The sequence below is a fragment of the Alexandromys fortis genome, unplaced genomic scaffold, assembly GCF_014885135.2.
Source record: "Alexandromys fortis isolate MF-2015 unplaced genomic scaffold, M_Fortis_MF-2015_v1.1 scaffold_293, whole genome shotgun sequence".
Classification (NCBI taxonomy): Eukaryota; Metazoa; Chordata; class Mammalia; order Rodentia; family Cricetidae; genus Alexandromys; species Alexandromys fortis.
The window spans coordinates 182,001-206,997 of record NW_026068177.1 but is presented as its reverse complement, the minus strand read 5'-3'; the positions used below and the strand labels follow the sequence as shown (position 1 = coordinate 206,997).

Here is a 24,997-nt window from a genome sequence, read left to right as displayed (position 1 = left end):
TTGAGACCTTCGTTATGGGCTATCCTATAATTTAAAGGATTTAGTGAAGTATTCACAAATAATACTTTAGAAAGGAAAACTAAGGCCAGGGGGTATGGAGCACACCTTCAATCCCAGCACTCGGGAAGCAGAGGCAGGCACATGTGTGATCTACATAGCAGGTTGTGAGACCCTGTCTCAAAAAAAAAAAATTAACAAAATGAAAAAGGATAAATCTTTTTCAGAAATCTTTTTAGTTTAAAGTTTCAAAGTTAAAGAAAACTTCTAAGAACTGCTCACACTCTTAGCCTGGGTTTTCCCCACACATATGTGTACAATATACATGTTTCCATGGTATACCAAATCCCTGCTAGAATTTCCATGGGATTGCACTCAGGAAGGCCCGACACTGTCGCAGTATTGACACTGCTGATCTGTACCCTGTGACAGGCTTTCTTTGTTCTTCCCCCCATTTCGACTCAGACTGTCCATATAACTCAGTATGCTTATACCTACTCATTTTCTTAAACAATGCCTTTATGAAGTAGCTAGACCCAATCTATAATAAATAGCACATATTTCAGATTCTGCTGCTTTTTATTAAGGAACCAGTTGGATTGTGTGTGCAGGCCTAAAGAGAGCTCTTGGGAGTCTGTTCTCGCCTTCCACCATATGGGACTTAGGGGTGGAAGAAGCCAGGTTGTCAGACTTGCTGGCATGTCTGTCTTACTGGCCCAATATACTGCCACGTATTTAAAGTGTACAATTTGATATGGTTTGGTGTTTTTATACATTCATAAAATCATCACCAGAATTAAGATAATAAATGTCTCTTCTACACTTTAATGTTCTTTAATTATATATATGTATATATATATAATGTTTATATTAACTTCTGTTCTTCCTCTGTCTTTGAAACTACACCGAAGAAATTATATAACTAAATAGCATGTGTTCTTTCACTCAGTAGAATTATTCTGGGATTTGCCTATATTGTTGTGTGTTAACAGTTCATTCCTTTTATTGTTTAGTATAAACTGACACTGTGGTGGCCAGGTGGTGGTAGTGCATGCCTTTAATCCCAGCACTTGGGAGGCGAAGGTAGTCGGATCTACAAAGCTAGTTCCAGGACAGCCAGAACTGTTACACAGAGAAACCCTGCCTCAAAAAACAAAAACCTAAGTAAATAAATTAATAAATCAACATTGTATTGATTGTTCACTGTTAAAGCAAAGCTGACATGGACTTGTTGGGACTTTGGTTGACACTTGATGATTTCTGAATGTATAATTATCAAGTAGTGTAGGCCTGAGGGAGTGCGTCCTGTTGTGGAGAAAGCATGGTGGTGCAATGAGGTGTCTGGCCACCGTGGAGCCACAGTTAGGAAGCAGGAAGAGGTGAATCGGAGACTCACTTCACTTTCTCCTCTGTTCACCTTTATTCAGCCCGGGATCTCAGGCCGTGGAATGGTGCCATCCCATTTAGTGGGTGGTTGGGTCTTTGATCGAATAAAACTCTCTAGAAACACCCTCACAGACATGTCCAGGAGCGCATCTTTAGTTGATTCTGAGTTCAGTCCATCTGACAGTGAAGACAATTGTCACAAGTCCTTTCCTTGTCAACTTTCACCCCAAAACCATCACCATTAAATCATAACATTTTATGTTAGCTCCTAAAATCTCATGTTTATCTCACAATGCAAATAAATTTAGATTGCCAATAAAAGTCTCCAAAAGCTGAGCAATCTCTGACATTGACTCAGAATAGTAAAAAGACAGGGCGTATGCTAAGACTAGGTAATTCCTCAACTCTGAACATTGTTTTAGAGAAATTTCTCCACTTTCAGTATACAACAACATGGTAAATAGTCCTGTCCTAAAAGAGGGGCTTGGGGCTAGCAAAGTAGAAATCCAGTAGAGCAAATGCCAAATCTTACAGCTTCATGCTTGCCTTCTTGGGCTCTTAGCATCATCTCAGTTCCAACAGTTGTAGGTGATGACCCTGTTCTTAAGCTCCTATACTTGTAGCCAATGTGATACCCACCCCCTCTATTGGGCTAGTTTCATCCCATGCCTACGGCTTTCCTTGAGAGACCTTCCATGGTCCTAGCATCTCCAACGTCCACATTGCAACTTAGGTTTCACATTCACAACCCTCCATAATGAAACTTTTGCATTGAATCAGACACTGTCACACACTGCTTGTGTAGGGTAAAAAGCCCGAGCTCACTTCTGGGTTTTGAAAACCCACCAATCCCTGAGCTCACCCCAAACTTAGGACTTGAAATATCACCAATTCCCACCCTGGAAAACTCCACTCCTAAGAAATCCTATATAAGGCTGCCTCCCACTCAATTCTCTGCTGCTTCTCAGCCAAGCAGAGGCAGCCACCCTCTGTGTCTTTCCCAATTTATTTCTCCTGTGAGGTTTGTTGTGCTTTGTGACTCCGATATTCCTTGGCTTCTGACTGCCAGGATACCTTTCCCCTCAAAGCTGCAACACTTGCATTAGGAAAAAATTTTCCCCTCAGATCTGCAACACTTACAGCCTGAACTTAGCAGCTTTCTGGAACCTTGAGGCAAGGTTCTATGATCCCATCATACACACACACACACACACACACACACACACACACACACACACGCGCGCGCGCGCGCGCACACACACACATATTGGTTGTGAGCCTAGCCTTTAAAGGCTGAGCCATCTCTCCACTCTGATCTCGTGTTTTGAATGCATGCCAAGCCAGTACCATTTGGACAGTGTTGCCAAGTTCCACTGCTACCTTGAGATAATATCTGGCTCTTTTCCACTGCAACTGTAGTCTGTGTATCTTGGCAGCTGAACCTGGGAGAACACTTCCTCAGCTGGCTACTTTTGAGCAGAGGACCTCTTCGGCTATGGTCTCAGTTCAGTCTGTCAAATGAATTTTCACTTTTACAAGCAGGAGCTTGTTCATAAGTTAGTTCTTGCCCTAAAAGCGGCCTTCCTATTACCACAGTGAAACGTTCGAGGTTTCTCTTTAGTCGTGCAAATTTCCCTATCATGGCTGCTTTCCCTTCATCGCCTCGTCTGCACCTCCCAGCGTGCCCATGCCCTTCGCTCGCCAAGAGCACACTTTTCATGCCATTGTGCTCCCTCTGCTCATCTTTCTCACTGTCGGCTTGGCTAAGAGCAGAGCGCAGTAATCGTACCACAGACTGAATGCTGTCTCGAAGTTCCCTTTTGAGTTCAGCCTCACTGAAGTTCCCCAGACACAGATTTTTTTTTTTGACAGACTGTAATACATGGCCTCTGTTCCAGCTCTGGCCGAGTCTTTGTTCTCCCTCTAAAGTCTCTCGAGCACAGGGTCCACTGCTTGCCTTTGTCGTCATTCCAACACCTACCGGATATCCTGTTAAGCTCTTTTTCTAGCTTTAGGTGTCTTTATTTTTGGAAAAGGGTTTCTCTGTGTAACAGCCCTGGCTGTCCTAGAACTCACTCTGTAGACCAGGCTAGCCTATAATTCAAAGATCTGCCTACCTCTGCCTCCTGGGATTAAAGGTGTGCACCACCACCGCCCGGCTCCGTCTAAGGTTTCTTTAGGCCTTCTAAACTCTTCCGCATTCCTCCAGAAAACCACCAGCCCCGATTCTAGGTTCCAAATGTGTGCTAGTTACTTTTTTCATTGCTGTGATAAGAGCAACTCATAAAGGAGTTTATTTTAGCTCACAGTTTAAGGGAATAGTTTGTCGTAGTGTGGAGGCATGTTATTGGCACCATGAGGTGGCTCGTCACATTGCAGCCCCAGTCAACACATAGGGACGTGAGTGCTGGTGTCCAGCTTACTTTCTCTGTTTCTTTCTAATCAGTTCATGGTGCCATCAGCATTTATGGTGCAGTGTACCTGGAAGTCCCTTCTCTGTCGCATCCGGTCCCACTGCACCAGTTCCCACAGCTGCTTATAAAATAATCACTCAGAGGCATAATATTAATGACCATTATTTGGCTGATGGCTCAGGCTTCTTCCTGGTTAGCTACATATAAATGAACCCGATCTGTATATCGCCACATGCCCCGTGGCTTACTGATAATGTTCTGGCATCTTCCCCAATGCCACCTTCTTTCTCCCTATCTGCTTGGATTTCCTGCTTAGCTATATTCTGCCTTGCATAGGCCAAAACAGCTTCTTTATTAACCAATAGTAATAAAACATATTTACAGCATACAGAGGAGTATCCTACATCAGTGGGGTCCCAGACTGAATAAAAAGGAATAGTTAAAACACTGTTTAGTGGGCTGGAGAGATGATCCAGTGGTTAAGAGCACTGACTGTTCTTCCAGAGGACCCAGGTTCAGCTCCCAGCATCCACAAAGCAGCTCACAACTGTCTATAATTCCAGTTCCAGGGGATCCAACATTCATGGCAAAGCACCAACATATGCCCAGAGTTCTATTTTCTAGGTGATTCTAAGTCCAGTCCAGTTGGCAGTGAAAACTGATCTTCACAGATCACAATGAAAAGCAAGGCAGCACAGCCTGCTGCGGTGGCACACGCCTTTAATTCCAGCACTTGGGGATCAAAGCTCTGTGAATTTGAGGCCAGCCTGGTCTACGTAGTGAGTTCCAGTTCAGCTGGGGCTATGTAGGAAGAGCTTGTCTCAAACAAACAGAAGGAAAAGTGGAAAAGAGAAAGGAATACTAATATCCCTGATGAACATAGATGCAAAAAAATTCTAAACAGAAGATTAGCAAACAGAATCAGACATCAGTTGAATGAATTATTCTAAATAGTGTGACCACATGGGATTTCAGAGATGCAAGGTTGTTTTAACATATGTAACACTGTAAACATGGCAAACCCATTGGCAGAATGAATGGCAGCACCATAAGTCATTTCAATAGCTGCAGAAAGGCATTTGACAGTCCATGGGAAAGGACAGACTGAGCAAGGACTAGTGAGATGGTTTCAGGGGCAAATACCTTTGCCACATAGGCCTGATGACCTGGGTTCGATCCCCAGGAGCCATGGGAAAAGGTGAAAAGAGAGAGCCAGCTCTCTGAGCTCTGAACCTTCAGAAGGCAGCAAGATATGAAAAAAGGAAGAGGTATTAGGCTTCGAGAAAAAACAAGAAGGCCCAACTTGACAAAAACTGTGTCACTGGAATCTGAAATTTAAAGCATACTATCATTTATAATTGCACCAGTAAAAGTTAAAATTCATTAGTAAATCTAACAGAATAAGCAGAAGATTTGTATTCTAAGAAATTTCAAAGTACTGATAAAATCAAGATCTAAATAAATGAGAAAATAATGTTCATGATTGGGACTCAATATTGTCACGAGAAAAGGCCATTTCCAAAATGGACTATATTAAAATTAAGATTCTTTTTCATTCTTAAGACTATTAAAGCCACAAGTCACAGAGAAGTGGGAATATTTGCAGAATAAATAACCAACAGTTTAAGTTCAGAATATATAAAGAGTCCATACTAATCAGTCAGACAATTAAAAATATTGGGGAAAAAACTTAATAAGTCTGAAATCACAAGAAAGAGATACAAATGGTCAGTGAACACATGAAAATGTGTTCAGCTTCCTGACAAAGGAATACAAACTAAAACCACAGGTGAGGGTCTGGAGAGATGGCTCAGTTCCTGAGAGCAGTGACTGCTCTTCCAGAGGAGCCAGGTTTGGCTCCTGATACCCAGTGGTGGCTCACTGTGACTCCATTTCCAGGGCATCTGATGTCTTCTTCTGAATGCTGGGGACTCTTGCCTACATGTGGTGTACGGACATATACTCAGACACATATGTGCAAAAAATAAATTTTTAGAATCTCAGATCCATACCAGTGCACTTTTAGAAAGTAGTGCTGTAGCTCTGAGCAGCCCTAAAGGTCATACATATTGTGCAAGTTGAAATTAGTCCCTTAGTTTTGAAAAATATTGACAGCATCTAAACCTTAATTTAGTGACCTGGGAAAATTACAACTAGGAACTTCATGCTACTTTCCAAAGAAATTGTGCCCGTGCACAAATACATTAGCGAAATAAAAACAACCCAAGTGCTCATAGATAAGTAAGTATGTTTTCATATAACTGGCTAGCATGTCACATTGAAAATGAACTATAGTTACTTGGGCAAAGAAGTCATTGATTGAAAGTAAACAATCACAAAACAAGACAAACATGATTTCCTTTACACAGAACTCAAGAACGAAATAACCTATGATCTTAGAAGCCGTCACTACTTTCAAGAGGTAAGGAGTAAGAAGCATTTGGAAGGGAGCATGGAGAGAGTCTCTGGAATGCTGGAACGCTCTTGCTGAAGACTTTGCCTGGCTTATTAGACTTCACCTAAAGATTATAAGGGTGTATTTATTTGAGGTGATTTAATGAGCTATATACATTTATGGTTTGTTTACTTATTAACAGTCTATTATTTTAATCAGATGTTTGAAAAATAGACTCATGGATCACATCAGACTGGCTGTCTATAAGGAAACTAAAGGAATGAAAAGGGAGTATGGGAGTAACTGATTAGGTGTGTGGATGGCCGAGCAGATAAGCATCCTGATGCGTAGATGGCACGGAGCCTGTGCTAGTAACGGCTCTAGGGCTGTGTGGTAGCTGGTGTAGGCACCTGGCCGGGCAAACAAAAAAAAAAAATCCAGCTCCTCCATCACACTCGTCACATCTCAAAGGCTCAGTAGCTTCGTGAGCTCAATAGCTCAGTTGTCTACCACAGGCAAAGGAGGGAAAGTGTTCATCCACACAGGACGCTCTGTTGAATGACATGGGGGAGCAGGGTTATATTCTGGAGAATTCTAGAAAGATCATAAAAAGAATCTACAAGTCACCAGCGTTGAAGGTGTCCATGTAGGAAACAGACCAAAGTATCACAAAATCCAGAAAGTGCTATGGAAGCCAAGACAGTTCCAATGAAGAAACACTGATGTTTGGCATTACGGAGAAGGAACTAGAACCATGCGTCAAGTAACAAATCATTTGAGAACATAGAGCAGTTTCTGTGCAGGTGCAAGTCATTGGGACCAGAGTGCGAAGGAGTAGAGTTAGAAACTTCCGGCAAAACCTGATCTTAGCTGGACAGAAAATCATTTGCCCTGTGGCCTGGCTTGTAGAGCCCAGACCAGTCAGGGGTCCCCAGGGTCTGGAATGGTGTGGCCTGCTTCATAGATATGGAGAGGCCCAAAGGTTCAGATGAGCCCTTTGCTTGGGGTCAGAAGAAAGCTACAGTTGGCAGGATGAATATGATTTCTTTGACCATAAGGAAGTGTTCTTGTGGGTTATTTCCGGGGTTGTTAGTAAGATTCATGAGAACATGAATAATCTGGGGCAGGGCACAGGAGTGTGTCATAATACACATACATGTAAGTGTGCACACACACTCCGGAAGGGGAAAGAGACAAGGTCCTAAGTGGTTTCAAGTTACAGTGTTCATAAAGACTTGCTCCACCACCCATTTCCAGGTTCCACCTGCAGAGAGCAGTGCCCAAAGGGGCAGGTTTCTCTGCGGTTTCAGCCAGGGGATAGGTTAAGGCTTAGAGGAGTGTGCAGAAAGGAGGTCAGCATTATCTCTGAAATCTCACCCTGTTTTCCTCCTCATCTTATTTCTCTGAGTGTCTCAAGGAAGAAAAGAGGTGACCACACAGAGTGGGTGACATCTTGGTTTGCTATCACGTCCTCCCTTGGGAGTCCTGGTGTCATCTCTTCCCGCTCCACTGCTCCCTCGGGGACTCTGTCGTGTTCTCTCCCAGCTCTCGGGGGCTTCCCGAGGGCACTATGCCTCTGTCCTCCCAAAGTCCTCACTCTCAGTCTCCCACTCCTGGCCCTGCACGCACTTGTTTCTGGTTCTCTCCGCCTTCCATCCAGCCTCCCACCTACTCTCTCCACTTCTGTTGACTCTGAGGGCCCTATCATCAGTACCTAGGCTTTATCTTCCCCTCTGAAAACCTGCCACGGGCGGTTAGATGGAAAGTCACAGCCCTGGACAGAGAAGATCCCCCACCCAGCCAGGCTGCACAGAAGCCCAGGCCTCAGTGATAAGGGAGAAGGAGTTGGGAGGGGGTGTTGACAGAGGACACTAGGCTTCGCAGCTGCTGTTTCCTGAGGAGACTCCTCAGCAAACATTGATCTGCAAAGTAGGGATCAGGAGAGGATGACATGTGCCAGGCCAGTATGAGACATCTGGCTCCAGCCCAGAAAATCCACACCACCTTGACTCTCACTATGCCATCTGGCCCCCATGCCTCATCTCAGACCAACTGCAGGGTAATGGAGAGGCACTCAAAACCTGTCCAGCCAGTCCCTTCTCAGGGTACAAAAGAAAGAAGAAAGCAAGAAAGAAAGAAGAAAGGAGAGGGGATGGCAAAACCACAGAAAGTAAAAAATCCCAAACCAAATAATTCTCCAGGAAGTGAAACCCTCATGGTCTTGTGGAACCAGGAAATAGAGACCTCTGGCATCTGTTGCACAGAGCCTGAGTTCCAGGGCCCCCACTCCACCCCCTCCCTGCCACAAGCTGATAAAGAGCACCTCAGAACATCAAGGAGCCCAGCAAAGCGAGTCTCCATGCTTCCACATCATAGGGGGGAAGCCAAAGCCCAGGGGACCCTAATGGGGCAAGGATGTGATGATGCATATCACAGGTCTAGGTGAGGCCTCAGCCCCCTGCTCACTCCCAGACCCCTGTCCTCCTCTGGTGACTGGAAAGAAGACGGTGAGGAATCAAGGCTCAGCTCGGAATTGCAAGGAACTAGGACCCGGATATGGATCCTTTACTGTTGTTTCTGGCAGGGGTCAAAGAAAGTAATCTGGCCAGTGAGCCAGCAAATATGACCAGTCACCACCTCCCATCTCGATTTCAGACCCTGCCCACCACCCTAGCCCTGCCCAGGCAGCCAGGATCTCAACATGCTGCTCCCCAGCTGTCTCCATGAGGACAACGCCCTTCCAGGACTGAATTGATCCATAAGCTCCCAGGGTGTAGCCGCCAGCTGTTCTCACACCACTCTCAGAACACAGGCTACAGCCTCGTCCTCCACCCTTGGCAGGTCTTCAGGGCTCCCCATTCCACCTGGTCTGAGATCAGCATCCTCCTCCAGGAAGTTGGCATAATGAGCTTGTCAGGTGATCCAGGGTGTGACCCACGGGGCCAGGAATCTCCACTATATAGCCTAGCTTGCAATCTGGTCCTGCAGCTCCGGGACCCGCAGGTGAGAAGGGCTGGGATTTCCTGCAGAAGAGGGACAACTAGCGCCCTATTCTGGATCTGAATTCTAGACTGCCTCTTTTACCTCTACCTTCTGACCCCTGGATATTCAATACCCTACCTATTGCACTTGATCCTGACTTCCTCTCCTCATTCTCAGCCTTGTCCCCCACTCCAGACCCATCTGGTCCTATCTATTCAACTTCTTTTCCCATTTGAGCCCTCCTTACGCCCTGGTAACCCTTCTCCAGAGACTGTCCCCTTCTGTCCTATCTGGAATGGTCTCCAACTGGACAGCATCATCTCCCTTCCCTCTCTCCCAGCTGCAGGCATGGGATCCCTGCGGAGCTGGTGGGCCCTCTGGGCCGGAGCGACTCTCCTGTGGGGTAAGTCAGATCAAGCCCCCATTTATATCTGGGGAAAGTCTACTTGCCCGGGTCAGCACCCTCAAGCTTTGGCCCCTCCACAAACCGCTTCCCAGTGCCACTCCAAGGCTAACTTAAATGAAACAGAGGCTAGCGGAAATGGGAGAAGCCCTTAGGTGGTGAAAGAGATATGATAGAATTCCTCTCTCTCTCTCTCTCTCTCTCTCTCTCTCTCTCTCTCTCTCTCTCTCTCTCTCTCTCTCTTTCTCACATAGGCACACATGGACACTGAGAAGCCCACTACCCTCTAGTTCTCAGACGCTCTGTCCACACTTCTACAATCCCTCTCCCCCTTCACCCACTTCACATAAATCCCCCAGTCATATTCACACAGAATCCACACAGGTTGGGTGGCGGGTTCATTAAGAACCTCAGCTAGCCAGATAGCTTCCCTTAAAACAGGCGAAAGGCTCCAATCTTCCACATTAACAACCAGCAAAAGCTGTGTCAGGTGGAGCATGGTGCTCCAGTTCCCAGTCCCGCTACCTGGACTATCTCACACGCTTCTAGTCCTCGTCTGGCCCTGAGGCATTCGAGTTCAAGAGCCCTGTGCAAAGTTCTCAGGCATCGGGGCAGCAAAAGCATGGAAGGATTACAGATGAACAAATGCTGCATGGGTAAGGAAGGAAATAGGAGCAGAGGGAGAGAATTACGGTCTCAGGCACAGTGCAACGAGCTGGGTTTGAAATGGGGAGGAATAGCAAAGTGGACCCACAACTGCGTTTTCTTAAGGGTTGACCCAGGAGGCCACAGTGGACCCCAGGAACACTGGTGGGGAAGAATTCCTCACGGCCTTCCTGCAGAATTCCGAGCCCGGGTACAGCACGGCCTCTCTCTGCGTCTTCATCTCCAGTCTGTCAGAGAACACCACCTCTGTCACCATCCTCAGCCAGGCCGATGGCAGCTCCCAGAAGGTCACAGTGAAGCCTGGAGAGTCAGTCATGGTCAACATCAATGCCAACGCAGAGATGATTGGCAGCAGCACTTTCCAGCGTGCCGTGGTGGTCCACTCTGACCACCGCATCTCTGTGCAGGCTTTAAATGCTAAGCCTGGAACAGCGGAGCTAACATTGCTCTGGCCTGTTGGAGCCCTGGGTACAGAGTACTTTGTACTCACACCCCCAGGCATCTCTGCCCAACATGTAAAAGAGTTTGCTGTGGTGGCTGGCAGAGCCGGTGCCTCAGTTACGATCAGCTTGAAGGCAGCAGTGACATTCCGCAATACTTTCCACCCAGCTGGTAGTATTGTAAACGTGACTCTGGAACCATATGGAGCAGCCCAGCTACAGAGCACAGCAGATCTCTCTGGGTCAAGGGTCACAGCCAGCAGCCCAGTGGCTGTTCTTTCTGGTCACAGTTGTGCCCAGAAGCACACAAACTGCAACCATGTGGTGGATCAACTGCTCCCCACATCTGCTTGGGGAACCCAGTATGTGGTTCCCCCTCTGACCTTCCAGTCCCGCTATGATCTAGCCTATGTTGTAGCCAGCCAGACCACAAAACTGACGTACAACCACGGGGGAACCATTGGTTCCCGAGGCCTCCAGAGGGGCGATGTGGCTGAGTTCGAGATCCGGCCAACCCGGCCACTCTACCTGTCTGCAGATGTTGGTATCCAGGTTGTGCTGTTTGGCACAGGGGCCATAAAGGGTCAAATGACCTATGACCCTTACATGGTCCTGATCCCAGATGTGGCAGCCTACTGCTCTGCCTATGTGATCAAGAGTATGCCAGGCACTGAGGGTGTGGCCCTGGTGGTTGCACAGACAAAGGCTACCAGTGAGCTAACCATGGATGGGCAGGCCTTGGGGGCCAAGCTCACCTGGGCGGCTGTGCCAGGCAGTGAGTTCTCCTATGCGGAAGTGGACCTTGGCACTACCGACAAGATGCACACAGCTGAGGCTTCCACCAGCTTTGGGCTGCTCGCCTTCGGGCTGGCCCAGGCTGTGGGCTATGGGACAGCAGCTGCCTGTGGAAAGAGTGAGTGATGGGAAATGACCCCTGACCTTGGCCTTCTAGCCATGCCTTCTCTACCTATTCCTCTTTGGCTTCCCTGCTTAGTTAACCTTTCTATCTCATGTCTATTCTTCATGGCACACTTCCTTAATTCCTCTCCGTCCTTTCCCGACCCCCACAGAAAATGATCCTAGATATTTACCGACACGAGCGCCCCGAGGCACCACTATCCACAACACTGTATCGGGAAGCCCCTACTGTGAACTCCATTGGTGTGTGGGGAGGTTATAGCGGGTCCTAGGGAGACAGAGGGAGCCAGGGTGGAGGGCTCTTTGGGAAGGGGCTGCTCAGTAATTTGCTACCTTAGCGACTGCTGCAGTTGCACCTGCTGCTAACTGCAGTGCTGCACCTCACGTAGGAGCGCTGATGCCCAAAGCCAGGGGCTCCAAAGTAGTAACACTGAGGACCCGGGTGGGGCGTCTCTGTTCCAGCCCCATGGGTGCTTCGTGTGCTTTGGCAGAGTGAAGGGACAGGATCTGGTCCTGTGTGAGACGTCAGGCTCAGCCCATTCCAAAGATGCCACCAGGTAGCTCAGGTGTTGTGAGGATGCAGGGCCAGAGGCAGAGGGCCTGGTGTTAAAACTCCAGCTGTGCCTGTGTGACCTTCTGTCTGTCACTCCACCTCTCTAGGCTTCAGTTTCTGTGACACACACACACACACACACACACACACACACACACACACACACCCCAACAGGCCTGTGGTGGGAGTGGAACAAATGAAAGTGTGTAAATTCCTTAGATCAGCTTGTGGTGAAAGATCGGGGTGGTGCAGGGTGAGCTGTTGCCCGGAGGGTCAGAGGGGAGAGCTCTTGAGGGCTGGAAGCTGACCAGGAAGGGCTGTTTCTTCCCAGATGGTCTTCCTCAGACTGGGAACCTAGATCTGGGGTTCCTTATGCTGGTAAAACGCCACCACACTTCAAGGGGTACTTACAACATGTGTGTATCTATATGTATACACACCCAGGCATGCATGTGTGTATCTGTGAGAGCAGGTATAAACACTCAGGCATGCATGTGTGCATTTAGGTTTGCCCTGGGATCTGACTGTCCTGCTCCCTCCCGCTCACTGAGCTAACCCAGTGCCATCACCCCAGCTCTTCATGGGTCTGGAACCAGAACTCAGGTCCTCCTGCTTACACAGAAGGCACTTTCCACATCGTCCTGCCCTGTCTTCCAGTTCCTATCCTTCGGCCATTCCAGCCGGATGGGAAGACCAGGATGAGGGAAATGGAACTGAGAATGGTTGAATGTTCCAATGGCTGCTCCTGATCCCTCTCCACCGCCTGCCATTCCTCTGGGCCAAGCTGTGAAAAACAGTGAAATAGGAAGCCCTGGGGTGTCAGGAAACCCAGAGAATCCCTCTCCATGAGACCTCAAACCTCTGTTTCCATGCCTGTAAAATGGGCTGTCATGAGCCAACTGCCCATAGTCCACATTGAAGGAGGGCTCTGGGGTTCTGACCTCATGAACGTCTCCAACTCTGTTTCTGACTCTTCCCTCCCCAGCTCGGCTCTCCGCAGCAGAGACTTCCTGCCAAGGCATGCGGTGTACATCTGGGCAGCGCTGCCAGATGGTGAGTGGAAAGGCCAGCTGTGTGGCAGAGTCCACAGCTGTCTGCCGTGCCCAGGGTGATCCCCATTACACCACCTTCGATGGCCGCCGCTATGACATGATGGGCACCTGCTCCTACACCATGGCTGAGCTGACTGGAGAGGACATGAGCCTGCCGGCCTTCAGTGTGGAGGCCAAGAATGAGCACCGGGGCAGCCTCCTAGTCTCCTACGTGGGCTTGGTGACCGTCTACGCCTACAGCCACTCTGTGTCACTGGTTCGAGGAGAAACTGGCTTCGCCCGGGTGAGTGTTCAGAGTTCAATACCCATGAGCCACCAACCAAAACCAGGAGGCCATGTCCTGTCAGGCCCCAAACTCAAGGCCTTTGCTGGGTGAGGCGGTAGGGAACTGGTGAGACTTGAGAACCAGTAGTGGTTCCTTAAAACCCTCCCCTCACCAGCGCCACTGCCAGAAACATCAGGGTCGCTTGGCGAAGGCTCAGGAGGAAAACAGTTGGGTGCTATTGGGAAAAACAAAAGGGAACAAAGAACCGGAAAAAGAAACGATCTAGTTGTCCAACAGTAGGGATGTCTGGCTTGACATAATCTCCACTGGTGATCCTGTGATAGTTCCGGATCCATTTCCTTGTACATTGTGACTTTAACGCTTGTAGGACCTCCTTGAGGTGGCGTTGTAAGGTGAGCAGCGACAAGTGAGGAAGGAGGTTGAAGGACAGCAGTGATTTCCCAGGGCCCGAGGGCTAGGTCTTCTGGTCCCACCTGGAAGGGGCACATGCAGGCTGGCTGCAGGGTCTCTGTGCTGGGTCTGGTGAATGATTTGCTGTGCAGCGAAAGCAAGCAGCAGCTATCTACCTACCCTACCGTCTCCATGGAGACGATTAGGTCTCTAAACAAGCCTTAGTCACTGTTCAGGTTGAGAGTCCCCGGTTTGAGCCAAAAATTCTTCAGATTTTGAACTTTTTAAGTTTCTGGAATATTTGCATATACATATCGTGATGGCAAACACAAGTTGATTTAGGTTCCGTCACATTCCTTGCACAAAGCCTGAGGATGATTTTCCACACTATGTTCAGCACACACAGTTTTTTATCTTATTAATCTTTCTGGCAGTGGGGACTGAACCCATGTGTTAATTCTCAGACAGTGCCAGATTCCTTTTATTATTTCAGATTTCAGATGTTTGAGCCAGGGTATTTAGTCTAGGCAGTGAACACTTATATACCAGCCCCCTGAATAGACTCTAAACATTTTAACTATTCTTTGCTTACCTCAGATACCCATCTGTACATTCCCGTTAGATTGACAGCCTCATTTTTTATGTCCTTGAAAGTCAATTCTAGACATCAGATCCCGTCACCAAAACTTCAACATATACATTGTTAGCTAGAATGTGATGTATAAATGAGTTTTGTTTAATTTCCAGATAAATTTTTGTATATTAAAACTCATAGCTGAGCCTGATGGGATGGGATAAATCCGAGCTACTCAAGGAGCGGGTCCTAAGTTCAAGGCCTGCCTGGGCAGTTTAATGGATGAAAAGCAAAGGAGAGATGGGACCGCAGCCCAGTGGTCCAGTGCCCAGGTGGACAAATGAGGAACTGCGTGCACAGCACTTGCCCGGCGTGTGCAATGCCCTATTCCGGTTTAACTTTTATTTAGTCAGAATCTTGCTCTATAACCCTGGTCACTGTGTAGACCAGGATGGCCTGAACCTCACGGAGAGGTTCTCCTGCCTCTGCCTGCCAAGTACACCTCCACAGCCAGAGAGCCCCAGTTCAATCCACAGTAACCCACATCTCCCCTCCAAACCAAACCACACACTGTAAGTATGCACTTCACTGTGTCTTCACAGACGTGTCACCAAAATCTCCTTAAGATGGAGGACTTTTCATCACCTTGGGCGGTCTGTCCGTGTCTTCATGTGATTGTCTCTGCATATCACTGGCTTGATGTTTCCCTCCTAGATTAGTTGTGCCTCCCGGTGATTGGGAGGCAGAGACAGGTGCCTCTGTGAGCTTGAGGCCAGCCTCATCTACAGGGGTGTAGAGATTCACAAAGAATTTCATCAAAGGGCAAACTATGAAACTTCCCACTTCTGCATATGACATTATCTGTTGGTGGTTTTTTTCTCCTCCATACAAGAAACTACTTCTGTCAGTCATTTTTTTTTTTCAAAAAATATATTGAAGTTTTGAAATGTTGTTACTGAACTCGGTCCCTTACAAATGCTAGCTGTGTGCTGTGGGCAACATTCAGCTCTCTTCATTTCCTTTTGAGATGGGGCTCACTGGGCTGCCCCGCTGGCCTTACACTTGCAAGCCTTCTACCTCCTCCAGAATAGCTGGGGCTCTCATTGGTCCTTCCAGGCTTGACTCGACTGTCCCCTCTCTGGGGAGCCTCCCTTAGCTGGCAGAATTCCAGCCCCAACCCTCTGCCAGAGCCTCCTTGGTCACAGCCTGACTCCTGGCTTGCATTGTCTGCTGATGCTAATCTCTCTGCGCCATCTCCAGGGGTCTTCCAGCACAGGGCAGGGTGGGGAATGAGTTTATTTCATAGTAGTTGGCAGAGGCTAGGTGCAGGACAGAAATGAGACACTTCTGAAGCTAAGGTGTGTTCCAGAGAAGAATGATGCAAACAGAAGGCATTCAGGACCGTGTGCCACTTTGTACACCACTCAGAACGTGCCAGTGCCTGTGTTATAGCTGCCCCTGGGCAGAGATCTTACCGTGCTGATTGACATGCCACAGTGAGGGTTTAATGAAGCTGGCAGCCTCGGGAGATTTATCATCATCATGGCGGTTGCTGGTCTTGACTACCTGCAACGTCCCGTGTCTCGCTCCCTGTCGCATGAACATGAATTTGTTTCACTGCTTCCCTGCAGCTGCCCCTTGCTGCCACCAGGCCTGCCAGGTCCCTTCCTCACATTGGTTTCACACTAGTAGTGAGTCTGCTGTCCTGCCAGGCACTGTTGGAGGCACTGGACATGAAACCATGAAGTGGCCTTGTAGTGGCTCTGACGGATGGAGAGTGTAGGGAACCGGCACACTGCTGGTGCAGGCTAGACTCCATGAGACTGGGAAGTAGAGGAGAAGAGACAACAGGAAGGGGCTCAGGGATGGCCTCACTGAGTCAGTGACCCCTGGAAGACATTGGCTGGGAGGCAGGGTCTTCATGCACACCTTCATCTTGGGGAAGAACACTTCGGGCCACTAGAGGTGCAAGAGCAAGCCTCCCTAGGGTCAGCATCCCTAGGGAAGGAAGGAAGGGCAGGGAAGGAAGGCGCCCTGTGTGCCTAGAGCTGGGGACTTGAGTGGAGGAGGTGAGGGCTGAAGGGGACACTACACAGGGGTCTGACCTCTGCGTTCTCTCTGCAGATTGACAATCAGCGCTTCCGCCTGCCGGCCTCCCTGAGTGAGGGTCAGCTGCTTGTGTACCAGAGTGGAACACAAGGCGTGATCGAGCTGGACTTTGGGCTGGTGGTCACCTATAACTGGGATAGTCAGCTGACAGTGAGCCTGCCCACGCGCTTCCAAAACCAGGTGTGGGGGCTGTGTGGCAACTATAATGGAGACCCTGCTGATGACTTCCTCACACCTGATGGGGTCCAGGCTCCAGATGCCTTAGAATTTGCAAATAGCTGGAAGCTGGATGATGGGGACTACCTGTGTGATGATGGCTGCCACGACAATTGTCCCACCTGCACTGCAGGCCAGACCCAGCACTATGAGGGAGACCGGCTCTGTGGTCTGCTAACTCTGTCCACAGGCCCCTTCTCTGCCTGCCATGAATTCCTGGACCCCAAGCCTTTCCTGGAGGCCTGTGTGTTTGACCTGTGTGTGACTGGAGGGGAGCGCCTCAGCCTGTGTCGGAGCCTTGCCGCCTATGCCCAGGCCTGTGCGGAACTGGGCGTCCCTGATGGGAACTGGAGGTCACACGCCGGCTGCCGTAAGTAGCACCCAGGATGGGAAGCCCATGGTGAGGGCCTGGGAATCCCCTTGCATTTGCTCAGTATCTGAGTAGTGATTGTGATTCAGCCTGATGCTGGACAATGCCAGAGACGTAGGTTGGCCAAGACATCCAAGCTTTGCCCAAGTTAGCCCAAGGTTGGGACAGACACATCACTGGATAGGGAGAGTTCAGAGTGATTGGAGGCTGTGAAGGAGAAGGCACAGGTAGGGGAGTGAGAGGGGTGAGAACAGGGAGACCATGAGGGAAACCCATGAGCCTGGGGCGGACTCTGCTCCCCCACCTCTGATGGAGCCATGGGAGGTTGGGGATGAGGTACATGGTCTGATCCTGCATTCCTAGTCCCTCTGGCTGCTGTGAGGAACAGATTTGGTACAGGGTGGTCACCAGGGCACCAGGCAGAGACTGCTGGGGCTCGTGGGCTGTGGAAACAGATTCTGGGTGGGCTCGGACAGTGAAAGTCACAGTATCTGCCTGCTGATTGGTTGCATCAAGAAGGTTTGAGTGCCATTAACTGAAGGGTGGGGAGCTCTGAAGAAGCAGCATTGTCTGGGGGAGCCCCACCCTTGTCCAACACAACTTCTGTCCTTCCACAGCCCTGTCCTGCCCAGCCAACAGCCGCTATGATACTTGCAGCCCTGCCTGCCCAGCCTCCTGTAACTCAGAAGCTGTACCGACCAACTGCTCTGGGCGCCCATGTGTGGAGGGCTGCGTGTGCCTTCCAGGCTTTGTGGCCAGTGGTGGCGAGTGTGTGCCCGAGTCATCCTGCGGCTGCATCTACCAGGGCCGCCCCCTGGCCCCAGGTCAGGAAGTGTTTGCTGATGACCTATGTCGGAAACGCTGCACCTGTGATGCAGCCACCTAAAAGGTGTTCTGCAATGACACATCAGGATGTCCTTCTGGTGAGCGCTGCCGTGTGCTGAATGGCCTCCTGGGTTGCTATCCCGACAACTACGCCAGCTGCGAGGCGTCTGGAGACCCGCACTACGTGAGCTTTGATGGAAAGCGCTTTGACTTTATGGGCACCTGCGCATACCTGCTGGTGGGCTCGTGCGGCCAGGATGCTGCACTGCCCGAGTTTAAGGTGCTGGTGGAAAATGAACATCGAGGCAGCCAGACCGTGAGCTACACCAGAGCTGTGCGGGTGGTGGCCCACGGTGTAGAGGTGGCCGTGCGCAGAGAGTACCCAGCAAGAGTGATGGTGAGCACCACTGGGCAGGGAACTGGTGGGGGCGGGGAGCGGACACTCTGAATCCCCAGAAAGGTTAGTGGCTGTAGTTGCGGTGGGAGGGGCTTATTTAAAAACCTTGTGATTAAGGGGGAAGCCCGGAAGCCAGGCAGCGCCATCTTTTCTCAGCTTGGACTGTTTGTTGCCTTTGTATTTTCCTCTGAGAAAGGACGGAGTAAGAGAGGCTTCATTCTGGGGCAGCAGCAGTCATCGGCTGGGTGGTTGTGGAGCTGTGATGAACTCATGCCTGCCTGCTCTTTCAAAGATGCCCTGGTGCCCAGTAGACGTCGGTGGTTGCCTTTCTTCTGAAACCTCAGAGTTGTAGACTTGGGTATCTTCTGAAAGATGGTGGTTCCTAGAGCAAGATAACATGTGGAATGCCAGGATCTAGCTGGCCAAAAAAAAAAAAAAAAAAAAAAAAAAAGCGGGAACATAGAGAGGTGAAATCGCCTACAGAGACACAGGTGTGGGTTACTGAGAGGACTACAGTGAGTTTGAGATGCCCATGAGCTAGATTTTGGAACTCTGATGTTTTGCTCCGGAGTTCATACTTTAAAAAATGATTTTTATTATTTTTAACTGGAGGACATGGGTTGTGAACATAGCGCCAGAGGAACCCACAGGTAAGGGACCCCTCTGGGCTGGAGTTACAGGCAATATGCTGCCCACCGTGTGTTCTGGGAATGAACTCAGTCCTTGCGTTCTCTGTGAGAGTAGTTCTCCAACCTGCAGGAGTCCATTATAGTCTATCGCCTGTCCCAAGGCGAGCCAGTCAACAGATGGTGAGGAAAGTGGACAGACAGGAGTTCCAGGAGGAAGGAGGTCCTGAGGCAGGGATGAGCTCGAGCTTGCAGCAAGCAGCAAGGATGCTGATGGAGCTTGAGTGCAGGGGCCGGAGCTGGTGAGCAGAGATACTAGGCAGGGGCTGGAGCCGGTGTGCAAAGACACGAGGCAGGGGCTAGCTGGAACCAAGCTCCTGAACTCAGGTGCAGCCTGGAGAACAAAGAAGATGCCACCAGGTAAATGGCAGCATCTTCCAGGCAGAGGCAACAGCAGAGATGAAGCCTGAGACTGGGTAGCCTCACAGAGACTAGAATAGCGCTGAGAGGAAGAGAACACTCCTACGAGAGTAACACTGGGAGGTGGCATGCAGAAGCAGGAGGAATTGTGGGTCAGAAAAGTGGGCATGAATAGTGCCAGCTGGGTAGAGCAGCTTGACCTGAAGTAGAATATAAAGGAGATATCAGCAGCTATTTGAGAGCTGGAGTGTGGACGTGAGTGAAAATCTTACAAGCAGGGGTACAGCAAGTACAAGAGCCCCAAGTCTGGACTGAGCGTGAGTTCAAGAGTTCAAGTCCATGCATGGGTGGAGGTGCAGGGGCAGTGCTGTGCTGGGGTATTGGCTAGGGGAGAGTGGGATGCAGACCTAGATCATTGGGGGCTGCAATGAGAGGTTTGGCAGGGACGTTGGCATGCTGAGAGCAGGGTGCGGTTGCCAAGTGCTGTGGAAGAGGAGGCGCTCAGAGCGGGCAAGGGCTGGAAAGTCAGAGACAGCAGAGGCTGAGGAATGATGGGTAAGATGCTGGCAGAGCCAAGGGGTAGCAGGGCATTCTGTGTGAGACACTTGAACTGTAGGCAAGCCCCGGAGGATAAAGCAGAAGCAGCAGCGTTGGTGGATGGTGGTCAGGTGGAGTGCAAAGCTCTTGAGGCTAGAGTAACGGGAAAACTTGCTGATGGGTTACCCAATGCCTGGTGAGAGGGGTCATGGTTTGAGGGGATACAGTGCGCTGGGGTAGGAAGATTTGAGGGATACAGTAAGCTGGGGTAGGAAGATTTGAGGGGATACAGTAAGCTTGGGTAAGAAGGTTTGAGGGATACAGTACGCTGGGGTAGGAAGATTTGAGGGGATACAGTACGCTGGGGTAGGAAGGTTTGAGGGGATACAGTACGCTGGGATAGGAAGGTTTGAGGGGATACAGTAGGCTGGGGTAGGAAGGTTTGAGGGGATACAGTAGGCTGGGGTAGGAAGGTTTGAGGGGATACAGTACGCTGGGATAGGAAGATTTGAGGGGATACAGTAGGCTGGGGTAGGAAGGTTTGAGGGGATACAGTAGGCTGGGGTAGGAAGGTTTGAGGGGATACAGTAGGCTGGAGTAGGAAGATTTGAGGGGATGCAGTACGCTAGGGTAGGAAGATTTGAGGGATACAGTACGCTGGGGTAGGAAGCTGTGGCTATTGGCTCCATAGTAACTGGAATATGAAGAGAGGTTTGCTCACATCTCAGTGAACCAGAAAGCAAAGAGAGAGGTCAGTTGGCTAGTTTCTGCCAAATCTTCCTCTCAGCTTTGTCCTTCTCCAAACTCGGCCCACTTCTTAAAGGTTCCAAAGCCTCCTAATGCAGCGTCATCAGCTATGGGTGGCGTTTAAACATGTGAGCCCGTGGGGACATTCTCAAGCGAGTACCAGGGAGACAGGTGGGACAGGCTTGGAAAGGCAGGAGAGATCTGGATCCCAGTGGAGAGGATAAGGAGTGATGGGTGATGTGTTAGGTAGAGGGAGTAGCGGGTGTGAAGCCCTGAGGCGGAACCCAGGAGGGTGGGGTGACTGGAGTCAGCTGAGCGAAAACGTGGACACACTGACCTGCTGCTCTGCCCGAATCTCTGCCCAGGTGGACGGCATCCTTCAGTACCTGCCCTTCCAGGCTGCAGACGGGAAAATTGAGGTGTTCCGCCAGGGCAACGATGCTGTCATACGCACAGACTTTGGCTTGACCGTTACCTACAACTGGGATGCTCGTGTGACTGCCAAGGTGCCCAGCAGCTACGCCAAGGCTGTGTGTGGGCTCTGTGGGAACTTCAATGGGGACCCAGATGATGATCTGGCTCTGAAGGACGGAGGCCAAGCCAACAGCACTCTGGACTTTGGAAATAGCTGGCAGGAGGAGATAATCCCTGGGTGTGGAGCAACTAATCCTGGTGACTGTTCCCAACTAGATTCACTTGTGGCCGAGCAACAACAAAGCAAAAAGGAATGTGGGATTCTTACTGATTCTTCGGGTCCCTTCAGGGAGTGTCACAAGTTGCTGAACCCCCAGGGTGCGCTACGTGACTGTGTCTATGACCTCTGCCTGCTGCCCGGTCAGTCTAAGCCACTGTGTGATGCTCTGGCTGCGTATGCTGCTGCATGCCAGGCTGCTGGGGGCACTGTGCATCCCTGGAGGAGCGAGGAACTTTGCCGTGAGTACCAAGAGTGGCAACCTGGGATTGGGTCTGATGTTTGTTCATTAATATACAAGTAGCATTGCTTAATCCTTTGGATGTCTGGTGAGGCAGGGATTGTTTATACCTTGGAAGAGTACCAACTCATAGTTACATGCCAACACTCCATGACAACCAGGAAGTCACAACAGCATACAGTGACACTGGTGACTGAAAATTTATGGTGACCCCAAGTCAGATGGAGCCTGGACCCTCTGCATTTCTCCTTGGTCCCATCTCACCATTTAACCCACATACATCTCTCTGCTTCAGATGTGGGTGCAGGAAGGGCGGGCAAGCAGTTTTGCTTGTCTTTCGCGGAGATTTGGAAAGCCGTGCACACATCTCCGGAGTTTTAAACTTTGCTTGGGTATGCCCTGTACGGCACATGTTTTAACTGCACACATAAACACACAGCTCGACTAGCTTCAGCATGAGGCCAAGCTGTGTAGATGGTGCCGGGTTCCCTGCCCTTGGAGGGAAATTTGAGCTCTGCGAGTGGAACATGCCCCTCTAGCTGCTCCACAAAGCTCCCAGAAAGTGGTAATCTTTGACTTTTAAGAACCTTTCGTTGTGGGAAAAGTTGAACCTACCACAAAGCATGCTAGGACAGCGGATCCTTTATGTCCATCATCCATTCCACAAAGATCAACATGGTATTGTCATTTAAAACTGCTATTACGGCCGTGTGTGTGTGTGTGTGTGTGTATGTGTGCGTGTGTGCATGTGTGTGTGTATGTGTGCGTGTGTGCATGTGTGTGTGTGTGTGTATGTGTGCGTGCTGCTTTGCTTGACTGTCAAAGGTTCTGAGTTAAAAAAAAATGCAAGGAGCAGGAGGAAAGGTGGGCGGGAGGGAGAATGGTGAGAAAGAAAGACAATATCCACAGATGCACTGTGTAAATTACATGTGTGTACATGTTAAAACATGCATTGCACCAAATTTATACCAAACCTGAAGAGCCGCTAGAGATAATCACAAATCTCACTGGGTATTAGAAACAAATATTAATTGATAGGATCAAATAAAATGTTACAGGAGTTGTTCTCCTGGCCCCATTAAAAATACAGGCATCTTGCAGCTGGGTAACTTGCATGCATGTATAAACATGTATATTGGGGGCATCCACTGTGTCCTCTGAAAGAGTTATTGATTATGATGACCTCTCTCTGCAGCACCAACCTGCCCACCTAACAGTCACTATGAGCAATGTTCCTATGGATGCCCAATATCCTGTGGAGACCTGAAAGTGTCCCAAGGCTGTGGCTCAGAATGCCAAGAGAGCTGTGTTTGTGATGACGGCTTTGCCCTCAGTGGTGAGTCTTGTGTGCCTCTGGCCTCCTGCGGCTGTGTACACCAGGGCACCTACTACCCACCAGGAGAAACCTTCTACCCTGGACCTGGTTGCGACTCTCTTTGCCACTGCCATGAAGGTGGCCTGGTTTCTTGTGAGCCCTCATCCTGTGGCTCACATGAGACTTGCCAGCCGTCCAATGGAGTCCTGGGCTGTGTGCCTGCGGGCACTACCACCTGCCAGGCATCAGGAGATCCTCATTACGTCACCTATGATGGCCAACGCTTTGACTTCATGGGTACCTGTGTGTATGTGCTAACACAAACTTGTGGAACCCTGCCCGGCCTACACGAGTTCACCGTCCTGCAGGAGAATGCGCCCTGGGGCAATGGGTATGCTAGTGCCACTAAGGCGATCACGGTCCTGGTGGCCAACCACACCCTGCGACTGGAGCAGAGTCAGTGGAAGGTCCAGGTGAGAGCAGGGGCCGGGGATGGGAGGGGGATCCCTTAGAGCCCCGTGTGGGCAGCACAAGGAGAGCATGCAGAACCCCTGGAGAAAATGGGAAATGGGGGTACCAATTAGAGGAGGTATTGATGGAAAGTCCAGAGTGAGGCAGGCACTGGGACCTTTCACCATATAGCTACAGCTCTTCTGCCTCATCCTACGGACTCTTTCCTCATCTCCCCTGTCCTCCATCTTCCTTCAGTGTGGTGCCTGCCCCAGGCTCCTTGCTGGGCTCTCACCATAGACAGAACATGGTACAATCACACAGAAGAAAGTTCAAATAGGCCAGTCTGTGATTCTGCCATCTATAGCTGTTGGCAGAGACATACCACACACTCCTTTTAGCCTTGTGGAGTTGGAGGCACCATAATTTGCTTCCTTTTTTTTTTTTTTTGATTTTTCGAGACAGGGTTTCTCTGTAGCTTTTTGGTTCCTGTCCTGGAACTAGCTCTTGTAGACCAGGCTGGCCTCGAACTCACAGAGATCCTCCTGCCTCTGCCTTCTCAAGTGCTGGGATTAAAGGCGTGCGCCACCATTGCCCGGCAATTTGCTTCCTTTTTAAGAGGGAGAGTTCCCACCACTGTCCCAAGGTCCCTGAGAGAATCCAGTGTTAGTTTTTTTTTTTTTTTTCTGTTGCAGAGGCCTGAAAGAGCTGCTTCAGGGAGGTGATACTCATTGTCGTTCAGGGTTTCCAAGAGTTTAGTGCATGTTTGTCCCTGAGCTTGAGAAGGACATAATGGCTGTGCAGACGTGTGGGGGAGGAGAGCTGCGTCCAGGACACAGCAGAGGGAGAAATGAAAGGACCAGGGGCAGGATGCCATGAAGTCTTACCTCCAATGACCTACATCCTTCAGCTAGGTCCCACCTTCTAGAATTTCCAGAACCTCCCAAAATAGTGCCTCTGGCTGGGAGTCAAATAATATGACCCTTGCGGAGATCGTTCATGCAACAGTAGGATTTGAGCCCAGAATCCATGAACTAGACCCTTACTACATACTTTTCTGAATAGGAAGAACAGGATCTCACACAGACACCAGCATTTGAGATACATGGGAGTATCCCCCGCTGACATGCAGCACACAGCTGTTGTTCTGGTAGCACTAGGTACAAGAGCTGTTGCATGCCCTGGGCATGGGCTACAGAGTGGAGCATCTTCCCTAACGAGCCCCAAGCTCTCAGATTAGCACCTGACAAGTAAGCAGCTCCAGACACGTAGGGACAGTCTCTGTCCATTATTCACGTCTCACCAAACCCTAGCATCCCTGTGACTGTCCCTCACTGCAGAGGGAGAAAATGAGCCCAGACGTTAAATGACTTGTCCTTATTCATGGACAGCCTGCTAGGGAGGAATGGCTGTTGATGTCTAGGACACTCTAGACATGCCTGAGCATGTCTTTCCCCTGCCCCCCTCCCTGACTCCTCACAGCTCTGTAAACCCAGTGTGCAGGGTGTGTGTGTGTGAGGAAGGGCACATATGTGGTGACCGGGTGTGCGCCTCCAGGCCTGGCTGGAACCAGAGCCCTCAGGCGATCTTCAGGTGA

At 49.8% G+C, this 24,997-nt stretch overlaps 1 protein-coding gene across 1 annotated transcript in view; it reads left to right on the top strand.

The window, feature by feature from the left end:
- Nucleotides 1-9,160: 9,160 nt before the first annotated feature.
- The window catches only part of LOC126492558 (IgGFc-binding protein-like), a 35,300-nt gene continuing 19,463 nt past the window's right edge, over nucleotides 9,161-24,997 (top strand). Inside the window, 7 exon segments of the mRNA XM_050129052.1 lie at nucleotides 9,161-9,195; nucleotides 9,515-9,577; nucleotides 13,140-13,489; nucleotides 16,581-17,151; nucleotides 17,769-18,373; nucleotides 21,069-21,636; nucleotides 22,831-23,423. Of these exon segments, the coding sequence (XP_049985009.1) occupies nucleotides 9,523-9,577; nucleotides 13,140-13,489; nucleotides 16,581-17,151; nucleotides 17,769-18,373; nucleotides 21,069-21,636; nucleotides 22,831-23,423 (2,742 nt within the window). The 5' untranslated portion in view covers nucleotides 9,161-9,195; nucleotides 9,515-9,522.